Consider the following 18,857-nt stretch of genomic DNA (forward strand, 5'->3'; position numbering starts at 1 on the left):
CTGCTTATACAGATATATACATACATATGTACATATGTACATTATATACAAATGTGTGTTGATGTATAAATATGTATGTTCACTGAATTGCGATGATGCATACATATATGCATTTTCGGAACTAGGGCCTGCATCTGTCGAGGAAGCGTGGATAAAGACACACCTCCCGAATGTGATAGCGGTTAAGAAGCCAGAAGAGGAAACGCTCCAGGCCAAGACCACAGCCGCCATGAGGTATTGTTCCGTAGATCCTTTGATCGGTGTACCAATAGTAGGGAGTCGGATCGATGCCCTCACGCTTATAGCCGTTCAACAATTCCTCGCTGTCCCAAATCCTCATCGAGCCGCCGACAATCTCACCCACGTTTGGCAGCATGACATCCACACTCTCGGTAAGCCGCTTGTCCTCCGGGCAGCGGGACATGTAGAATGATTTGATGGCCACGGGGAAGCGACAGAGTAGAATGGGTTCGTTGATAGTGTCGGTCATCTTGCGCTCGGGGGCCTCGGGTATGTCCTCGCCAAACTCGTAGAAGGTGCCATCATCTTTGGTCACGTTGTTTTTCTTCAGCCATTAGATAGCGGCCGCGTAGTCCATGCGACGGAATGGCTTCTTCGGTGCTTTGAAATCCGGGTTGAGCTCCATGACCAGGTGGCCATATGGCAACTTCAGCACCCGATCCACAACATCGCAGACCAAGTCCTCGAGGCGATCTAACAGATCGTCGTAGCTAATGAATGGACACTCTGCCTCAACGTGGGTGTACTCCGCCAAGTGTCGGCGCGTGCGACTCTGCTCGGCCCGATAGCTCTGGGCAATAGTGAAGACATCGCCCAGGGCGGGCAGACAGGTTTCCAAGTACAGCTGCGAGCTCTGGGTGAGGAAGGCCTCCTCGCCAAAGAACTGCATCTTGAAAAGAGTGGAGCCGCCCTCTACTTGTGTCTGTACCAGTGTGGGAGGCGTCACCTCGTTGTATCCGCGATCAAAGTAGTGGTCACGGAAGGCTTGCATCACGACGGATCGCATCTTGAGCACCTTGGAGGTGTTCTCGCCCCGAATCATAATGTGCCTGTTGTCCAGCTGCACGTCGGGAAGAGCCTCCTCGTTGAGAATTGCATCGGCTCCACCTGGAGGAGCCAGACCAATCAGCTCCCAGTAGTCCACATGCAGCTCATGGCCACCGGGTGCGATCTTCCCCGAAGGCACCGCTTTCAGTATGCCATAGAGTACCACGGAACTCTCGGTACTCAGAACCAGGCCTTGGTACGTTTGGCACAGCAAATCAGTGAGCACACATTGCAGGAAGCCGGTGCCATCCCTTAGGGTCAGGAACATCAGCGCCTTGCCCTGCCGCCGCAGTCGGTGCACCCAGCCAAAGATAACGACTCAATATTCACGCAATAGGCATTGCAAAATTTCATCAGCCAAATTTCAGATGCCCTACTTCCTTATCTATCGGTACTTTCCCCGATTATGTTAGCTGATTTGTACATCAATAACTATACTTATCGATAATGCTGGCAATAATGTGTACAATCACTAACCACCATACAGTATATACATATATGTTCTTCTATATTGTACCACTAACCATACTGTTCGGGCCAGCCGCTGAATAATAACCGTAACTTTAACATTATCAATTAAGATCAATTATTTTAATGTTCAAATGTTCAATCTACATGTCAACTACACAGAGACGACTGGCCAGGCAGCGTCCTCTGTTGCTATTCTACATTAATTTACCTGACTTGCTAACGTTTTTGCAGTGTTGCCAGATAGTTGGGTCGGGGTGGAAGTTTATGGCGCGGAGTTTAAAATTATGTTAATTTAATATATGTATAATAAATCAATTAATTAATTTATTGTTTTCTTTACATGAAACTATAGATATTTTTGGATACCTCTTTATAGCGAAAAATCCTCAAATCTCCTAAAATCAAGGAGGCTATCCCAACATTTCAGTTTGGATTCTGACTAGGCCATGAAAATCCTGAGCAACTTCACCGTGTCACAAACTGTTTTCTTAGCAGCTTTCCCGGTAAAGCGTTCACTGTGGCTGCGTTTCTAAACATCGAAAAAGCATTTGATAGAGTTTGGGAGGCGGGACTGCTCTCGAAAATGGAAAATATGCTCAACCCTCAACTATATGCCATCTTTGACAGCTTACTTTCAGTCCTGCCTGAAAGTCAAACAAAATTTGTAATTATACAAGATTTTATTAAATCCTTAACTAGAAAAACCCATGCAGGGTTTTCTTAGTTTTACACGTTACAGCCTAAAACAAATGTCTCACTGTTACTTAGACCCTTCGTAAAGCCACATGGCGAGGAATCTTCATACATGCAACATTATATACATAGTAAGAGCAAGATACTGTCTTTATGTATCTGGTATTATCACCCGACAAAAGACTCACCAGACTTCCATAGTAACATCCTTCAAACCATAAAATCTTTAAAAATCAAGGCATTCAAAATTAATTGGCTCCTGAACTCCAATAAAAAACTATCTTTCTTCAAAAGAAAGTCCTCATATACAAAAGCATACATTTGGACATATGTACATTATGGCGTTATGGACTATAAATGAATGGCACTGCAGCAATAACACACATGAACGAAATACTTATGCGTACATATGTATGTATATTTGAAAAGACGGAAGGGGGTATTGTTCATTCCCTTATACTCAAGCTTAGATATACATATATGTATCAATCAACTTCGCTTACATCCAAATGTACCAGCAAAAAGACTTCATCGCAAGCTAAAACCATATAAAAGCATATAAAAAGCATATAAACACACTGATATAGTACCTACAGATTGTAAAAATTAGAATAAGATACATATCGCTTTGGAAAAATCTTCTACACACAGTAACAGCATGGCAACCAAATAAATAACTTCAAACAAACCAAAAAGTCTAAACATATTCAGAGCATGGTCCTCCGCCCGGGGGAAAATGGGGAAATTTCAATAAAAAATAGTTCATTCAAAGAACATTCGTTCGCGGAACAATACTCGTAACAACTTATTACTAAGGATCAATTGCAATTAATTTGAATAAATCTTTTAGAATTCCTTTGGAATTTCAAAGGTTTATTTTGTGGACTTGCCATTTTCAGCTTGTCTGGAATGAAATCAAGCGGAATGGGGGGTGGGGAGGATTTTTTAACTTCAGCTTCAAGCTACCACCAGATTTTGGGTGGAAGAAAACTGAAAATAGAAAACTTTTCCACGCACCCAACGCATTTTTCATTGCCTGCAATATCGGTAATCATCAGCGAACAGAAAAAAACGTTCCGTTGCCTGGGCCTGGTCCTGGTCGTGGTCGTGGTCTCGGTCTCTGACTCTGTCTTGGTTTCGGCCAGGTCTCGGTCTCGGCCTGGCCAATTATGCACCGCGCGCCAAATGGTGAAATCGATGAAGATGCACAAAATGCAAAACGCACTCTCGGCCCGCCTAATGGTCAATATGGTGATGGCCGCCAAGCCGGCTCTTCTCTTCTCTTCTGCGAGTATGTACAATATGCTGGCCCCCGACAATTATGGCCAAACAGGCAGTAGGCACTAGGTAGTGGTAGAGAAGACCACGAGGAGCCACAGACTCCTGCAGCCACAGGTGGGTTGTGGCTGGATTTCGGGTTTTGTTTTCGGTAATTTTATTTGTATTCGCATTCGGCTAACGAGCTGTGAACGTGATTATAACTGCCAGACCGACATATGAAAATTATGTTCAAAATGCAATTTGGCAAAAGGAAAAAAGCAGCAACAGCGGCAAAAACAATGGCCAAAACAAGCAGAAGCTGGATTCAGATTAGGCAACCAGGAGCCGCTTTTCCAGCCGAAGTTGCAGCCATGGAGTGAAAATATTTGCTTTTCCATTGATCTTCTTGTCTGTTGTTGTTGCTGTTGTGGCTGTTGGGGCTGTTGGGGCAGTTGGGGCTGCTGTGGCATTGTTTGTTAATGCCTCAGCCCGGTCATGGTCCGAGGCAATAAAATATGAATTTGTCTGGCGATTTCTGTGCTTTAAGAAGTCCGGACTCGAGCTGGGCCGAGCATCCTCTAACGGCAAATGATAAGCCCCAAGCAGGTGGGTTCACGTGGCGGGGTCAACAGAAGTCTCTCTGTTATTGTTCCCTCGTGTTGTGGTACTCTTTCGATGCCTCCGAGGGAGTGGAGCCGAGGTAGAGGCAGCAGCAGCACCAATCTGCTTTACATATATGGATGTGGAATCCGTGAAGAATTTGGCAGGGAAATCTACTGGCTTTGCCACAAAAATTTACAATCGAGAATGAATGAAAAAAAAAAACGTTCTACTAAAGGTACATATATACTAGTATTATGATTAATGCTGAAGGCATATAATTTGCATCATCTTTTAGAGACCATCGAACGGAATCTAGCATACTTTTTCTTGAGCAGAAGAAATCGAATAGTAATGTAACGTCCGATTACAATCAATCATCAGTAATTAGAAGAAGCATATAACTAATTTCCATTGAATATGCCCCACCATTTGTCACCAATTTACGCCTGTCAGCGGGGGATACCCCCGAGCCGCGCTCCTAGGGCTATAGCTATAGTCAATAAGAAAGCGTTGGCCAATATGTTAAATCTCTGGCCGGATCACAATGCTCATGTGACTTGTCAACGCTTTCAGCCTGGGCTTTCAACAGCTTGGAGCTTGAGGCAGACACGAAGCTCCTTCACAGCTTCCAGGGAGACTGAGATCAAAGTGAAAGAGCCGCCGGTAGTGGGAAATCAGTTGCAGCGAAGAAGGGAGGGCGAGATGGCCAAAGGAGAGGCAGGCGCTAAACGGCGGCTACCAAATGGCGGGAATTTTCATTGCACATACGCCCCATGCGCCCTGCCCTGCCCTGCCCTGTCCACGTCTCATCTACCCCGGTGCCCCTCCACTCCCCATCACGAAGACGATCAATCTATGGCCTGGTCGCTGGTCGGCCGATCGTCGTCGCCTGGCGGCTGGCGGCTGGGACCCACTTGTTAAGCGCCTTGGAGCGTTTTGTAAGAACATAAATCCTTCAGCACCAGCCTCGGTTCGTCGCTGGTCTGCGGACGGCATTTGAATGCACCTACCTAGGCTCCACTTCCACTTCGAGTTTCCCCGGCATCCCCCACTCTGACTCTCTGGCTCTTTGGCTCTTTGGCTCTTTGGCTCTCTGACTCTCTGAGCCTCCTCCGTCTTTCTTTCTGTCGTTTTTTTATGGCCATAAGTGGCAGGTAATTATGTCGCTTGCCTGATAAATTACATTGTTGACAACGCCAGGCGAGATGAGACGAGACGAGCTGTGCTGCGCTGCCATCAGTGGGGAGAGTTTCTGCCTGGGGGAATCATTTTTTGGCAAGGCGCTGCAAACAGAAACGTACATACCTATACTCGTTAAATAAGTTAGCTGCCATTGGAATTGGAATTGGTATTGGTATTGGTATTGGTGTTCGGTGGGGGGGATAGCCAGGAGGTATAAGTATAAAAAATTTGTTGCATTTAATAACATAGAGAGGATACCTTTCCTGTTTGAGAATTATGTGTCAAAGCAAAGCTGTCTCCAGCTTGAGTTAATAAATACATTTTCCTTGGAATAATGCTACAACATTCGCTACAATTTAGATTAAACTCTAGTTTGTATTACTTACATCAAAAAAGTTGAGTATATTAACGCAAATCCTTTTAGCGTATTTTTAGAATGATTCCCACATGAGACTTATTTGTTCTATTAATTTTGTATAGCTCCCAATAATAGAGAAGAGCACTACTAACCATGTGGCGATCTTTAAATTATCTTTGGTTTTAGTTTATTGTAATAATAGTAAACACAAACGTTTTGAGCCGCGGCAAGGGCCGCGGCTGTACTTTTATATCTGGTACTCAGGAATGTAACCGTGTGATATCACAGAAGTCTGGATACAACATTTGTATCTCTGTGATCTTGGCGTTCATCAAGACGGACAGACAGACATGGCTATACCGAATTGGCGCTTGATTCTAACCTAAGCGTTGGAATCGCTTCCTTCTGGGTAAACTCTTCGAGTGTAATAATGTTGCTCTGTAACAGACTTGAAGGAAGCAGTATCTATTGATTTCAGGCTTGAATGAAACTCCTTAAATAGCTCTCATATCAGAAGATACATAACAACGGATACGCTCATTCCTCCTCAAATGAAGTTGCTCCCAATGTTTGCCCCATGCCTTCGGCTGACCTGACACCTTCAACGTGCAGATAGGATGGCAGGAATGGGGCACAGTGAGGGAGTGGCATGCCACACAAACCAAGACGATTGCGTGCCAGCGATAGGACGTGTGCCGCCTCGACTCCATCGATGGATGCCGCCCCCAGGCCCGACCCCATCCCTAGCGGCCAGTTGAAAGATGTCCGATCTGGCTCCTTGATCCGTGGCCGTGCCCAGAGCGCCTTATATCTTTGAACACGGTAGCTAACATGCTTGAGTTTAATTAATGATAAGAAATCTGTATCTAAGGCCATTGCCGACAGCAGCCAGCCAACCAGACAGCCAGACAGCCATACAGCCAGCCAACCAGCCAGCTCCTCTCTTGACCATAATGAGGTTCAGGTGTGCGATCCAGTCAGCGGATCGGCAGCGTCCGGGGCAGATCTCCTTGCACCTTGTGGCATCTCAATATCATGTAGATTTTGCTAATGTGCAGTTCGCGCCGCACTCTGCGCTGCGCAGCACCGTCCCATGCCCCATGCCCCATACCCCATGCCCCATGCCCCATGCCCAGGCAGCCTGTGGCTCAATCTCATGCTCTCATACTCGCCATTAATTAGTTGAATTTATTAGATGGCCATCTCGCGATGTGCTGTGGGGCAGTGCACCAGTGCACCAGCATACGCCTGGGAATTTTTTGAATCCCTTGCATTGCTCTTCGCACTATGCAAAGGAGCTGCCAGCTCCTCGTCTCTGTTCTGTTGCACTCTCCTGGAGTTTTTAGCTTGTTTAACACCAAGAGGGAGATGAGAGCGTGATGGAGTCGCCTCTATAACTGAAATTGATGATCTCACGAACGCACCTGGCGATAGTCTAGAGTATCCTATAGAGTGGTCGTCTTCTTACCTTTTCTGATTACCTTTAATCTCAGATTATTTCTGAATTATGAGTAATTAGCTATCATATATTCATTTCCGTATTACACAGTACCTAATAAGTCTCTTATTTGGCATAATTTAACCGCAATAGGAATCCCTAAATAATATTGTCTCGTGCCTGATTGGAATCCACTCACGCTGCCACCTCTTGTGTACGCACCTCACTCGGTGTAGCCTGGGATTTGGATTTGGATTTGCCAGGCCGACTACTAAGTTTACGATGTGGCTTTGTTCATGTTCACGGCCATCGGCCATCGGCCATCGTCCATCGGCCATCGGCCGTCGAATGGCACCAAATATTTTATCCGACCATTCGTCGTTTGTCGCTGAGCAAACAGAGCAGGAGAGGGCTGCACATGGTCGGATTAGTCTAGCGTGGTCCAAGTCGGTCTATTAGGAGTAATAAATGGCTCCTATATTGTTCCATCCCCCATCCCCGATCCGGGAACTTTATGTTCAATGTATTGACATTTGATTGCTCGACAGATTGGCTTATTAGCGAGATCTCCGACAAACTAATCGGAACATTAAACACATACAACATACAATGTCTATGGAGGCAAGATGAGTCCCAAAAGAATTGGAATTTTCAATTTCCTCTTTAAGGGAAATAAATATTTCTCATGGCTGATTTAATCAATCAATTCTTAATTATTTAATTCCAGTCCCAGTGCCAGTAAAGTTAATTGCTCAATGCTAGTGAAATCATTACTCCCATACATACCTCTGGGCATCGCAGAGCTTCAAATTACTAGACTGTCTCATTGGCTTAATCGCTTTTAATATAAGGTAAATATTTATAGCTGTATTCTGCCATCTTCAGCGTTTTAATTCATTAAAATGTTTTTGCACATTTGTCTCGATTGCAATTCGCATCCCAATCCTCCAGCTCCACCACAGCTACACCATACACCATACAGCATACCCCATACCCCATACCATACCCCATACCCCATACCGGCATAGTTCGATTGGTCTCAGGCCAAGCAATCTTGCAGGCTGCAGTTCAATGCGGAACTCTGCCATGCCTGGACTCTGGACCACTGAACACGACTTTGTCAACCTCTAAAGCCTCTCCAAAGCCGCCGCCGCCGACGCTGCGAAGCCCAATGAGGTTCACTTTGCGGCCATCTCAAATATTTGTGCCAAAAGTTGACTCGCAGATGTGCTCTGGGGACGATCCGATGGGAGGGGGCAGATCAGGCGCTAAATAATATTGGAAAAGCCATGAAGGAGTCAGCTATTCTATGCGAATGCCATAAGAATACATCGATACAATATATCGACGAGAAACAAATTGAAAAACTACTCGTATACATCAATACAAGAATGCCCCTCCCCCTCCCAAACCAATCTTCCGAAATGAGCAGCAAATTAATGTTTGAAATCCCTTCCCATATTCCCATATTTCCCATATTCATCAATGGCTCATTAGTGATCTCAAATAAATCGAGTTAAAATCCATCATATTACGGACCCAAAGAAACGTTGAGCAATTACTTGGGAAGCGAGGCATAAATCAATGTTTGCTAATAAGCAGCCGACAACGGTGGATGGTTGGATATGGATATGGAAATGGATATGGATATGGATATGGTTGGTCGGTGGGAAGGATGGACGAATAGATGGATGGTTATAGATGGTAAACCTGTTGCTAGTAGACAAAACGGCAATGAATTTGGCATATGGTATCCGAGAGAAAAAAAAATAGCCGGAGTTCACCTACAAAGCAGATTCGGAGCTCCCCAACAATGTATGCTAAAATGGCACTTCATCAGCTGGCGGGTGCTGGCTGTAGCTGGGGATGATTAGCGATTCGGGAGAGACCCGAAACAAACCGAAATCCATGGCAATGGAGAGAGGGGGCGGGGCGTACGAGCGACTGGTAATGATGCCAAAGTGGTTTCACTTTTGAGCATCTATGCAGTTATCTATACCTTCTATGAGAGGGTATATAACTTTTCTGGCTTATATATTCAAGAACCGTAAAAACAATCTGTTAGAGAACATTGATAAGTTGTAATACTTGAATGTGGTATCATCATCATTCCATCAATCTGCGGTGGTACTGCTTCTGTTTAAAGGGTACCACTCGGTCGAGTCATCAGTAGTGCTAGTTTCCAATTTGGTTTCTGTTTAGTTTTCTTCTTCTGTTTTTCAAGGCGGCCCACCTCTGCCGCCGCAGACTATTTAACAATTTTTACTACTACTAAAAATTCCAGCAACAAACTCTGCTACTCTGATGCTCTGCTGCTCTCCCGCTCTGGCCGATCGGCTCGCGCCTCGCGCTCTATTTGCGTCTCTTTCTGCGGGTTAGTTGTAATGCGGGCGTTGCAAAAAGAGAATCGCAGGCTGTAAAATCTGGCTAATGGCAAGTTTGTTGCGAAAGCGTTAATTAAAAACCAACCAACAAACGAACAAACGAACAAACGAACGGAGTAAACAAATTTGAAAAGTGCATTAACTTTGTTGCGGCGGAGATGCCAAGATCCCGTGGAAGGCGCTGGTACATGCATTTTGTCTGCTTCCACTTTGACATTCAGCCCGACTAATACGAGTGCCCGCACTGGACTCAATGTTGCACTAATTTGGAATCCCCCCAGCCATCCAGCCATCCAGCCATCCATTGACAGTTTAGTCTATCGCCCAGTCGTAATCAGGGCCAATTGTCTGCCGCTTTTGGGGAATGAATAATAATCCTTAATATGGAGCACAAATGCGACTGCTACAATTCTCATAAATGGCCAGCCATATTGACAGTCAATGGCAGCTAAAGCGAAAGAATACCAGTGCTCGTAATCGTCGTTTCTGCCGGCTCTGATCTGAAGACCATGGGAAACAGTTTTTACCAAACGAAATATTCAATGTTACGTTCTGGAAATCAATTTTAAAGTAGTTTTGATTATTGCTATGAGGAAATCGATGACATCTTGAGCCTAAGCTCGGCTTTTACTGCACCGATCATAAAATGATGTTTTATTCCTTATATCTTCCGATCCTTGTCGTAAATTGGCTTCACGGAAATCACTGGAACTTTGTACCTTACGTTGCATCCTCCAGGGATATGGGATATTAATCTGGAGTGGAGGCAAGTACCTTTTGGACTACTAAACATAATAAGTTATTCCAAAAAACAGCCACAGTTCTACCTAAGAAAGCTTTCAAGTAGTACCTAAAGTGAATATATTTAACAAATTCTTTTGTTTTCTACCTTCCCAAGTTTATTAGAAGCTACGTATTTCCACAGAACTGATCAGTGATCACAAGACAATAGACACTCACCGATTTCTAGTACTGGTTGGGGCTTTCATGCTGGTTTCCCCAACTGTCACCCCTGCCCCCCATGGAGTGTAAAATGTCTCACGTTCTGGTTTTTAATCTTGACCAGGCAATTGCTACCTTTCTAATGCGCGTTTTTATTGGTCGCTCCGCTCGCATCGAACCTCATCTCAGGAGCTGATGTAGAAGCAGCAGAATCTGTGGAAGCAGCTGTTGGGGCGCTGTTGGGGTCTGGAAGCTTTTGGCCCGGCCTCGTCTCTCGTCTCTGGCTTCTGGTCTGTGGTCTCTGCCGTGTCAATGCCAGCATAATTTGCTTGCCACTACACACACGCGGGGCTCTCCTTTGCTCTTCCTCTTCCTCTTCGTCTTCGTCTTCCCAATTCTGTGTGCAATTTTTTTGTGTGCGCTAATTTTGTTTGTGCAACATTTTGCCGACCCGCATTTAATTTGCGCTCATTTAAATGGTGTCTTGGGGAAGGGGCTAGCGTACGGGTACGGGGCTCTGAGGTGGCTCTCTGCCAAATGCAAAACTCATGTTGCACATTGCGCCAATGCACGCACTTTAGACTGCAACGCGAACCGAGGCATTAGCGGCTTGTTTACATAGGCCCCCACCGGTAGCCGAGTGAGTCCCTCATTCCCAGAGCCCCATCCCCTCCTTCCTGAAACAGTGCTGAAACAGTTCAGCAGCTAATGGATCGCCTGCCAGAGCAGTAGCCAGTAGGCAGTTCCAGTAATCTCAGCAATAAAAGTAATTGCTCCGAAAATGTGTGGGGAAAGAGCCAACACAGTTTCATCAATACTCGCATGAATAAGAATTGTGCATAAGCCTAATGTTATATTCTGACACAAATTTATATAAAAAGTTTTCTTCTTTTGTAGAAGACTCCCCAAGAAAGTCCATTAACAACTCTATACTATATGATGAACACATATACTTATGTCTTCAGTTCCACATTTCTGACTGCCTTAACAATTTTCAAATAAGATCTGTGTCTATTTAATAAATTTTCGAAAAGTATTCAACTTTTTGCACTGTACATCTTTAGTTAACAATGCAAAATGGCACTAGCATATCGTCTCAATCAGTGAAACCTCTCCGCAAACATCACCCATGCCTTAGCCCCATTGGAAATTCAAAAAAAAACAGAGAAGCCTTCCCGCATTAGCCTTCTTTTTTGAAGCCTTGCGGTATTTGAAAGTATTCTCACACATTAACCCCAGAAAATACTCGTAATGTTCTGGCACGGCACTGATTTCATTTCCCACCATCTTCAAATGCGAACCAATCCGAGTCTAACCACACCGAATGGAATACAACCCAACCCAGCCCCAGCCCCAGTCCCAATCCCAATCCCAAATAGCATCTTGTGAGCGATGCCGACGCAAAGAACTGAGAACTGGGAATGGAATCAATAACAGAACAACGCAGAGAGAAGCGAGTCAGGGGAGGACTTGGCTAAGAGGCAGCCACAATTGTCATTGAACGGCCATTCAAATGTCACAAATTGTTTGCCAAATCGCGCATTGGACATGAAATAGTTTCGACAGTTTAATTTGCCTCCCGAGCGGCGACTGCGACGCCAGCAGCGACTGCAACTTGCAACTGCAACGTGCAACGTACAACAACCGGCGATTGGTGCCTGGCTGGGGCTGGTGACTCGACTCGGCTACTTTGGCTTGGTTTGGTTTGGCTGTATTTGGGTTTGGGAATCGGTAGTCGGGTGACTTGTTGGCTGGCCTGAAACACCTACCAAATGGCTGGCCATTGATCGTCAGCTCGGCTCAGGCTCAGCTCCCATCCGAAGCGCTGGCCATGCAAAATGCCTTCTGTGGGTACGGGTACGGGTACGGGTACGGGTACGGGTACCGATGGCTATGGATGGTGAGCAGGGGACAGGCCAAGCCTCGGATGCTGCTGATGCCTCCCAGTAGATATGAGCCTGGCGATAACGTTGACATTCCCCCTAAATTTATAATTTTTCGACGAGTTTTTCCCTTGTGCGCCAAAGAAAGGCTTTTAATTTTTGCCGCCATGTGTGAGGATTGTTACACTGTGAAAAATCGAGTTATATATGGAAATTTGTAAACCAGTCTATTAAAGTATAACAAGCAGAATTTTAATTATTACATTTTATGAATATTCCCAGTTTAATTCCCAAATTAATTAAATCAATTAAATTAATTAGCCTGAAGGCCTTTGTCGCTTTGGCTTTACCACACATTGTAATTTATAATTAATTCTCTTAAACAAAAATAATTTAAATCATGATATTTTCTATGATGTTTTCCTTTGGCTGTTTATTAATACTATTAGGTATCTCGCTATATTATATAAAAAAGTTTAAAAGGTTACCAGTTTACCAGCAAAGCGATTGCTGGTAAGGCTTTGTGCTTTTTATTTTCGGAGTGGAGTCAAGATTTTCAAGCCACAAAAATACGTTAAATCCTTTATAATCGTTCTAATCTTTATAGGATGCCATTATTTAGGGAGGGTAAATTAATGCCTGTTTAAATATCTCAAATTGAAATATTTCTTTGAACTTTTTCAGATTCTTTTCAAAATATCTGTCTACCAAATTTTTACCAGTGTAAAATTGTCCCCTTGGAAGCGCATTCGTATTGGTTCGCTTGGATCGATTTTATTTGGAGGATTTGTCATTCGATGTCGAGGATTCGGGCATATGACAAGTGGCCCGGCATGTCCCAGTCTATGAGAGTGTATTCAAAATGTGCCATGAACATTACCATAACTGATCTTGTTTTTACCCATGGCTATGGCGCCTGCTCTTCACCCCTGCACTTGCACCCCGCATCGCCCCTCTCTACGCCACTATTGAGAGCTACTGTTTTTTGTGCAGTTTTGTGTTGGCCAAATGATTTTCTGCGGTTCATTTAAGTCACGAACTGCTCCGAAATGCGCTTCGACTCGACTCCAACTGCGGCTTCATCTTTGACTCTCGGACTGGAGTCTGACTGGCATGTTCTTTTGTCCGTGATTTCATTTTGATTTGCACGACAAAACCAAAACGTAGGTGCACTCCCCTTCTCCCACACAGTCCTCTTCTTTCCCGCTCCCGCTCCCGCTCCTCCTTCTCCTGCTTCTGCTTCTGCTGCTGTCATTGAATTTTAATTTAATTCAATTCAAGCCAAAAACAAACACAAAATTGCATCTGACTCTATTACAATGGCAAGACAAGATCACCCGGCGATAATAAAAAGCTGGGAAAATTTTGGTATAGCCTTCCTTCGTTCTTTCTGCCTTCTGTGATCTGCTTCCCATTATTGGTCATGCCGAAGACGACGACTAGGATGATCCTCATGATGATGATGATATTGTTCTTGTTTTTCCGCTGACCGCAAAAATGTCTTCATTTATGCTACGTTTATGCTAATGGATCAGAGATGGGAATGCCGGGAATGGGTTATGATGGGGATGGAATGGCTACTGTTATTTGAAGATTGGTAGGGCCTTAGACAGGGGAAGATCAGGCTTGTATAGCAGTAGTTGTTGTACCTATAAGTGCTTCTGAATATATGTTTTGTTTCTTCCAATATTCTGTATCTTCCAGAGTCAGCATATTTCGTCTTTTCACTTAAGAATAATCCCCAAAGTATCCAAAGAACCATAGTAAATACTACAGTACTTTCCTTAAACCTCGAAAGCCACACGCAAGATATTTTAATAATCAAAATTTAATTTGTGGCGAACAAATTAATTTCCAAAGCGCATTTACACCTCCTAATCTCAATCACTAAATTGTCGAACGCAAGGCGCTAGGCACAAGGCGAGCCGCAGGCAATCGGAACCCACCGAGAAGTGGGCGTCACCCGTTGCCCAAAGGCAGACACACATGGGGCCATTAGGCGCACCTAAGCGGCAAGATAAGTGAGGCAAAGGAGGAGAGAATCACGGGAGAGGGGGGATATGGAGCTAGAGTTGGAGCAATGCCAATGCCAATGCCAATGCCAATGCCAATTTTCCCAGAGTCTGCAGTCTGGTCTAGTGGAGTCTGGAGTCACGGTCTCGGGTCTGGAGCCGTGCAATTACTGCTCCAAGCGCAACGCCGGCTATCACTCGCCCCAACAATATCAATATTTATGCAGACGATAACACCTTCTGATTTACACCAGTCTCGCATGCAGATCCCTACTCGGCGTAGACTCTACCGCCTACGGACAGATGGAGTCTGTTTCGAGCTGCGGCTGCGGCTGGGGCTGGGGCTGAGGCTGGAGCTTTAGCTGGAGTCGGAGTCGAAGTCGGATCTGCAGTTTGTTGCCAATTTTTCTATTAAGAGCTCAACACTTGCGCTACTGCAATCCAGGGAACGGCAACCGGCAATTTCCATGTTAACGCCCCGCACTGGCCCAAAAACGACAGGGAGAGAGCACTATACATACTCGTCCATACAGACACACACATATATATATATATATGTATATTGTATGAAACGAGAGAAGAAACTATAACATGTTCGACATAATGGATATTAGCATAAATTTTGCGCCGGCAACACACGGACACAAATGTTGCTGCATCTGCATTGATTGCCCATTGCCAGAATATATGTTGCTGGTAACAAATCGCAAGACGATGGGACAGTGGGAGCACATGACAAGAACAATAAATGAAATGAATATACATATTGACAACTAATACTAATTTGAGAATACGTATTATACTGTTCAATTAATAAAGGAAACATTCGAAACATTTTTCAATCTCCGGTTCCGCTTTTTTTTACAAACATATTTTTTTTGCGAACTGGTCAGATATTTGAGGACCATTACATTTATTTTCCCTTTGCAGAACACCTTAGCACGTTTTTGTAGAACGTGCTCATCTACAACCGATAAGAACATATCTTTTTAATATCATTATTATTAGAGTCAAACTCTAAAAAAAAACCACTCTGAGTCCATGGGAAAGGGATTTCTCTCCTTTCAATAATGGTATTACGAATAAGAATATGTCTGTGCAACAAGAAATACCCTCGCTGGACCGTGATGGTTCAAACTATACGGCGGTTGGACATGTATTTTTTGAATAAAATATAGGCCAAAGACCCAAAACTTTTTTAAATAAAATATGGTTAGATGTTCGGAATCACTCCCCTTCCGAATTTATATAAAAATATTTCCGAATTTGGAACGATAATTTTTTTGGTCCAATTTTTAAAGCTTTCGCACCACTGCCGATCACAGCGAGCTGGTGGGAAAGGAAACGGGATCGCTCCTGCTGTGGGAAGCAGAAAAGCATCCAAAAAGAAAACTCTAGAGAAATAATGAAAATTTGCTCAGGCAAATAAGGCGTAAAAAGTGAATAAAATAAAGATGCGCATGTTTATTGTCGCTGGTTTTACGTGGTTTTTTTTGTGGAGTTGCCGATTGAGAATGTTGCTTTTATTATTTATTGAGTTGTTATTAGTGCAAACTACGCTTGTTGCAATTGCGCAGCTTGTTTATCTGATTTGGTTGCAACTTGCAGTTGCAGTTGCAGTTGCAAGTCGCATGTTCAGGTAGCTGCTACATTCGGTACGGATGCAGATACAGATACAGATACATATATACTGGCAGCATTTTGCCAGAGGTGAATGCATGTTCTGTTTGCCGCTAAACACGTTGAGTTATTGCCAAAAGCCGAGCGGCAACTTAATTAATACGAGTACAGGCAACCGCTCACCGCTTATCGCTCGGCCATAAGTTCAGCAATAATTACGACAAGCACTCATAAAAAGGCAACTCGATACAGATACAGATACCGATACAGATACAGTTAAAGATATAGAGATAGATTTAGATACAGATTCAGATAGCTATTGGGGGGACAACGATGGCTCATCGAGACTGCTCTGCTCCCTCTCTCTTTCTCCTTCCCTCTGGCATTGGCCATTCCATAAGTGTTGTCCCGTATATTGTCGTCCCCCGCCCGCCATGACTGTTTTCAGCTGAAAATTACTTTATAGTGTTGGCGCGCATAAATTGATGTAATCGTTTGTTACCATTTCTGAAACTGAAACCGAACTGAACTGAAACTCAAACTGCAACTGCAGAGGCTCCCGTTGAACAGCCGCCACTCAATTGTTATACCCTCTACTGGTGGATAACAAGGCCATTTCGGATTGTAGATGTAGATGTGTAGACTTCTGCCACAGACAATGGTATGCCTAACCGAACTAGTGCCAAAATGAAACTGAAAGTAATAAGTACTGAACATTATAATTAATTGTTTACAAGTTTACAAACAAAAAGAAACATTTAATATCTGGAAATAAAGCTCTGCATATTAGGTACTAATATGATAAGATAATAGGATAATATTGTCAACAGCACCGAATTATCCCACTACCGAGTAGTAGGTATCCCCATGGTCGCATACTGGACAGTATTTGTTGTCTACGAGTGTATGTCCAGCAGCGGCAAGAGTACGAGAGCGTCGCCACACTCTCTTATCTCACATTTGCGCATGCTCTTCACACTTTTCCTTCTTTGCGCCGCCGCCGCCGCCGCCGCCTCTTATATGTCGGCATTCGTGCTATGTTTGGCATGCGCTTGCGTACGGTCTGGCATGGCCACGGGAATTTATTTCTTTTTTTTCTGTGTTCTCCTCTCCTCTCCTCTACACTCCACTCCACTCCACTTTATTTTATTCAGTTTTGTTTTAGTTGCTTACTCCACTTTAGTCCGCAGTCCACAGTCCGCACTCTTTGATTGCTCCCGGTGGTCTGGGTCTGAGTCTGGCTCTGGCTCTGGCTCTGGGTGTGGTGGGGAGAAGTGGTCACCTTTCCCAACTGATTCCCAATTCAGAGAGCATGATTAGAAAAAGTCCCGGTTCCGTTTGGGATCGTTTTTGGAATGAGAGCTATTATAAGTTGTTTGAGGTTAGAAGGGAATCGCGTTGGGTACATAACTTTCGGTGTCGAAATGCCTTTGTCCCGCTTTTTAATCACCATTAACGGGAGGGAAGGACGCTTCATTTGCACCCATTAACGCAGCGGTTAGTTATCAAATCATTGCACAATTCTCAGTGCTGATCTGTTCAATGGGGCATAAATTGAGGAGTAACTATCAAGGATGTGAACGGCAACACCTACCAGAAACAAAGGACACTTGAGCAGCTGCCCCATAGACAGACATAAAGACAGAGAGAGAGAGAGAGAGAGAGAGAGAGAGAGAGGTGGAACACCCGCTCTATTGACTCGACTCGCCTGTGAAGTTGTCACAACAATGAGGGCGCTAAAATGAGCACGATCTGCCGTTGAGCAACAATATTTATAGGGAAACATTGTCCTTTTGTTAAATGGGACTGCTTACAATGCTCGCCCGACCCGAACCCGAACCCAAACGCGAACGCGAACCCAGCCCCGACCCCTGGCCCGAGGGTTGACTGTGCGGTATGTCATCGCTTGGCAGGCAAACAAATTTATTGATTAATGCCTCCCTGGATTCACAACCGAATGACTTCGATCTCGATCACAAAAGACCTTCTGTGCTGGATAGTGAAAAGTAAACTCATAAATTACCAATGAGTGCGACTCTTGTTTCCCGCTCCCGCTCCCGCTCCTGCTCCTGCTCCATCTTCGTTTGTCGACTTCGCTTTTGACTCTTGTTGAATGCAGTTTTCAACAATTGGCAATCACCAAACGATTGGCTCTGCCGCTGCTCCTCATTCCCTCATTCCCTCATTCCGTTATTCCCTTAAGCGAAGTACGTACATTTTGCTACGCGTAATCCATTGCAAGACAATATAAAGTTCATTATTTCGCAATAAATTTGTTATGACATGTTTTGCCAGGCGTTAGGCAGTTAGTCAGTTAGACAGTCGATTGGCCATGCCATGCTGCTGTACAGAGTGTTCGATCAGTTTAGCTTTTGGCATTTGCCAAATGATATTTTAAATGGGTTTTCTGCTGAAAAATGGAAATTAAAAATGCTACAGTTGAAGGCTACAGATACAGATGGTAGGCAACGTAGCATTTGCATATGGAATTGATTTGTTTTGTGCATATTCCATTTGGTAATTACTAATCAAATGTCATGCTGTTGTCCTCCTGAATACCTCATCCCATCTCATCCGTATTTGAGTGTCCCCAGGGAACAGTGGTTCTGATTAGCACTCAATGGAAACATTACATATGTATGTATGTACATGCTATGCTAAGCTATCACACCCTTGAGACTCATTTAACTGATTGAATTACCTCAAATTGAAACGAAGGCAGAACATTTCAATCTAAATTTTTAGTTGATTAAATGATCACAAAACAAATGTCCATTAAATTGCCCCCAAAGCATGTGTTAAGCTTTCTGCGCGTCGCCTCCGCTACGTGCCACCAATGAAGACAAATGACCAGCTTGCAGGCCATTACTTATCCACACTTTACACGGAGCTCTTTGCCTGTTCCTGTTACTCTTACTCTTACTCTTACCTCGAGCTATCTCT

At 44.2% G+C, this 18,857-nt stretch overlaps 1 protein-coding gene across 1 annotated transcript; it reads right to left on the reverse strand.

Annotated features, from left to right (window-relative positions):
* Positions 1 to 114: 114 nt before the first annotated feature.
* Positions 115 to 17,992, reverse strand: LOC6595787 (asparagine--tRNA ligase, cytoplasmic). Its single transcript, XM_026989589.1, is given in 2 exon segments — positions 115 to 1,386; positions 17,938 to 17,992. Coding segments are annotated over 2 exon segments (1,320 nt in total). The 3' UTR covers positions 115 to 121.
* Between the last annotated feature and the right edge of the window lie 865 nt (positions 17,993 to 18,857).

Source organism: Drosophila persimilis, unplaced genomic scaffold, assembly GCF_003286085.1.
Source record: "Drosophila persimilis strain 14011-0111.01,24,50 unplaced genomic scaffold, DperRS2 tig00000431-arrow-pilon, whole genome shotgun sequence".
In the NCBI taxonomy this organism is placed as follows: Eukaryota; Metazoa; Arthropoda; class Insecta; order Diptera; family Drosophilidae; genus Drosophila; species Drosophila persimilis.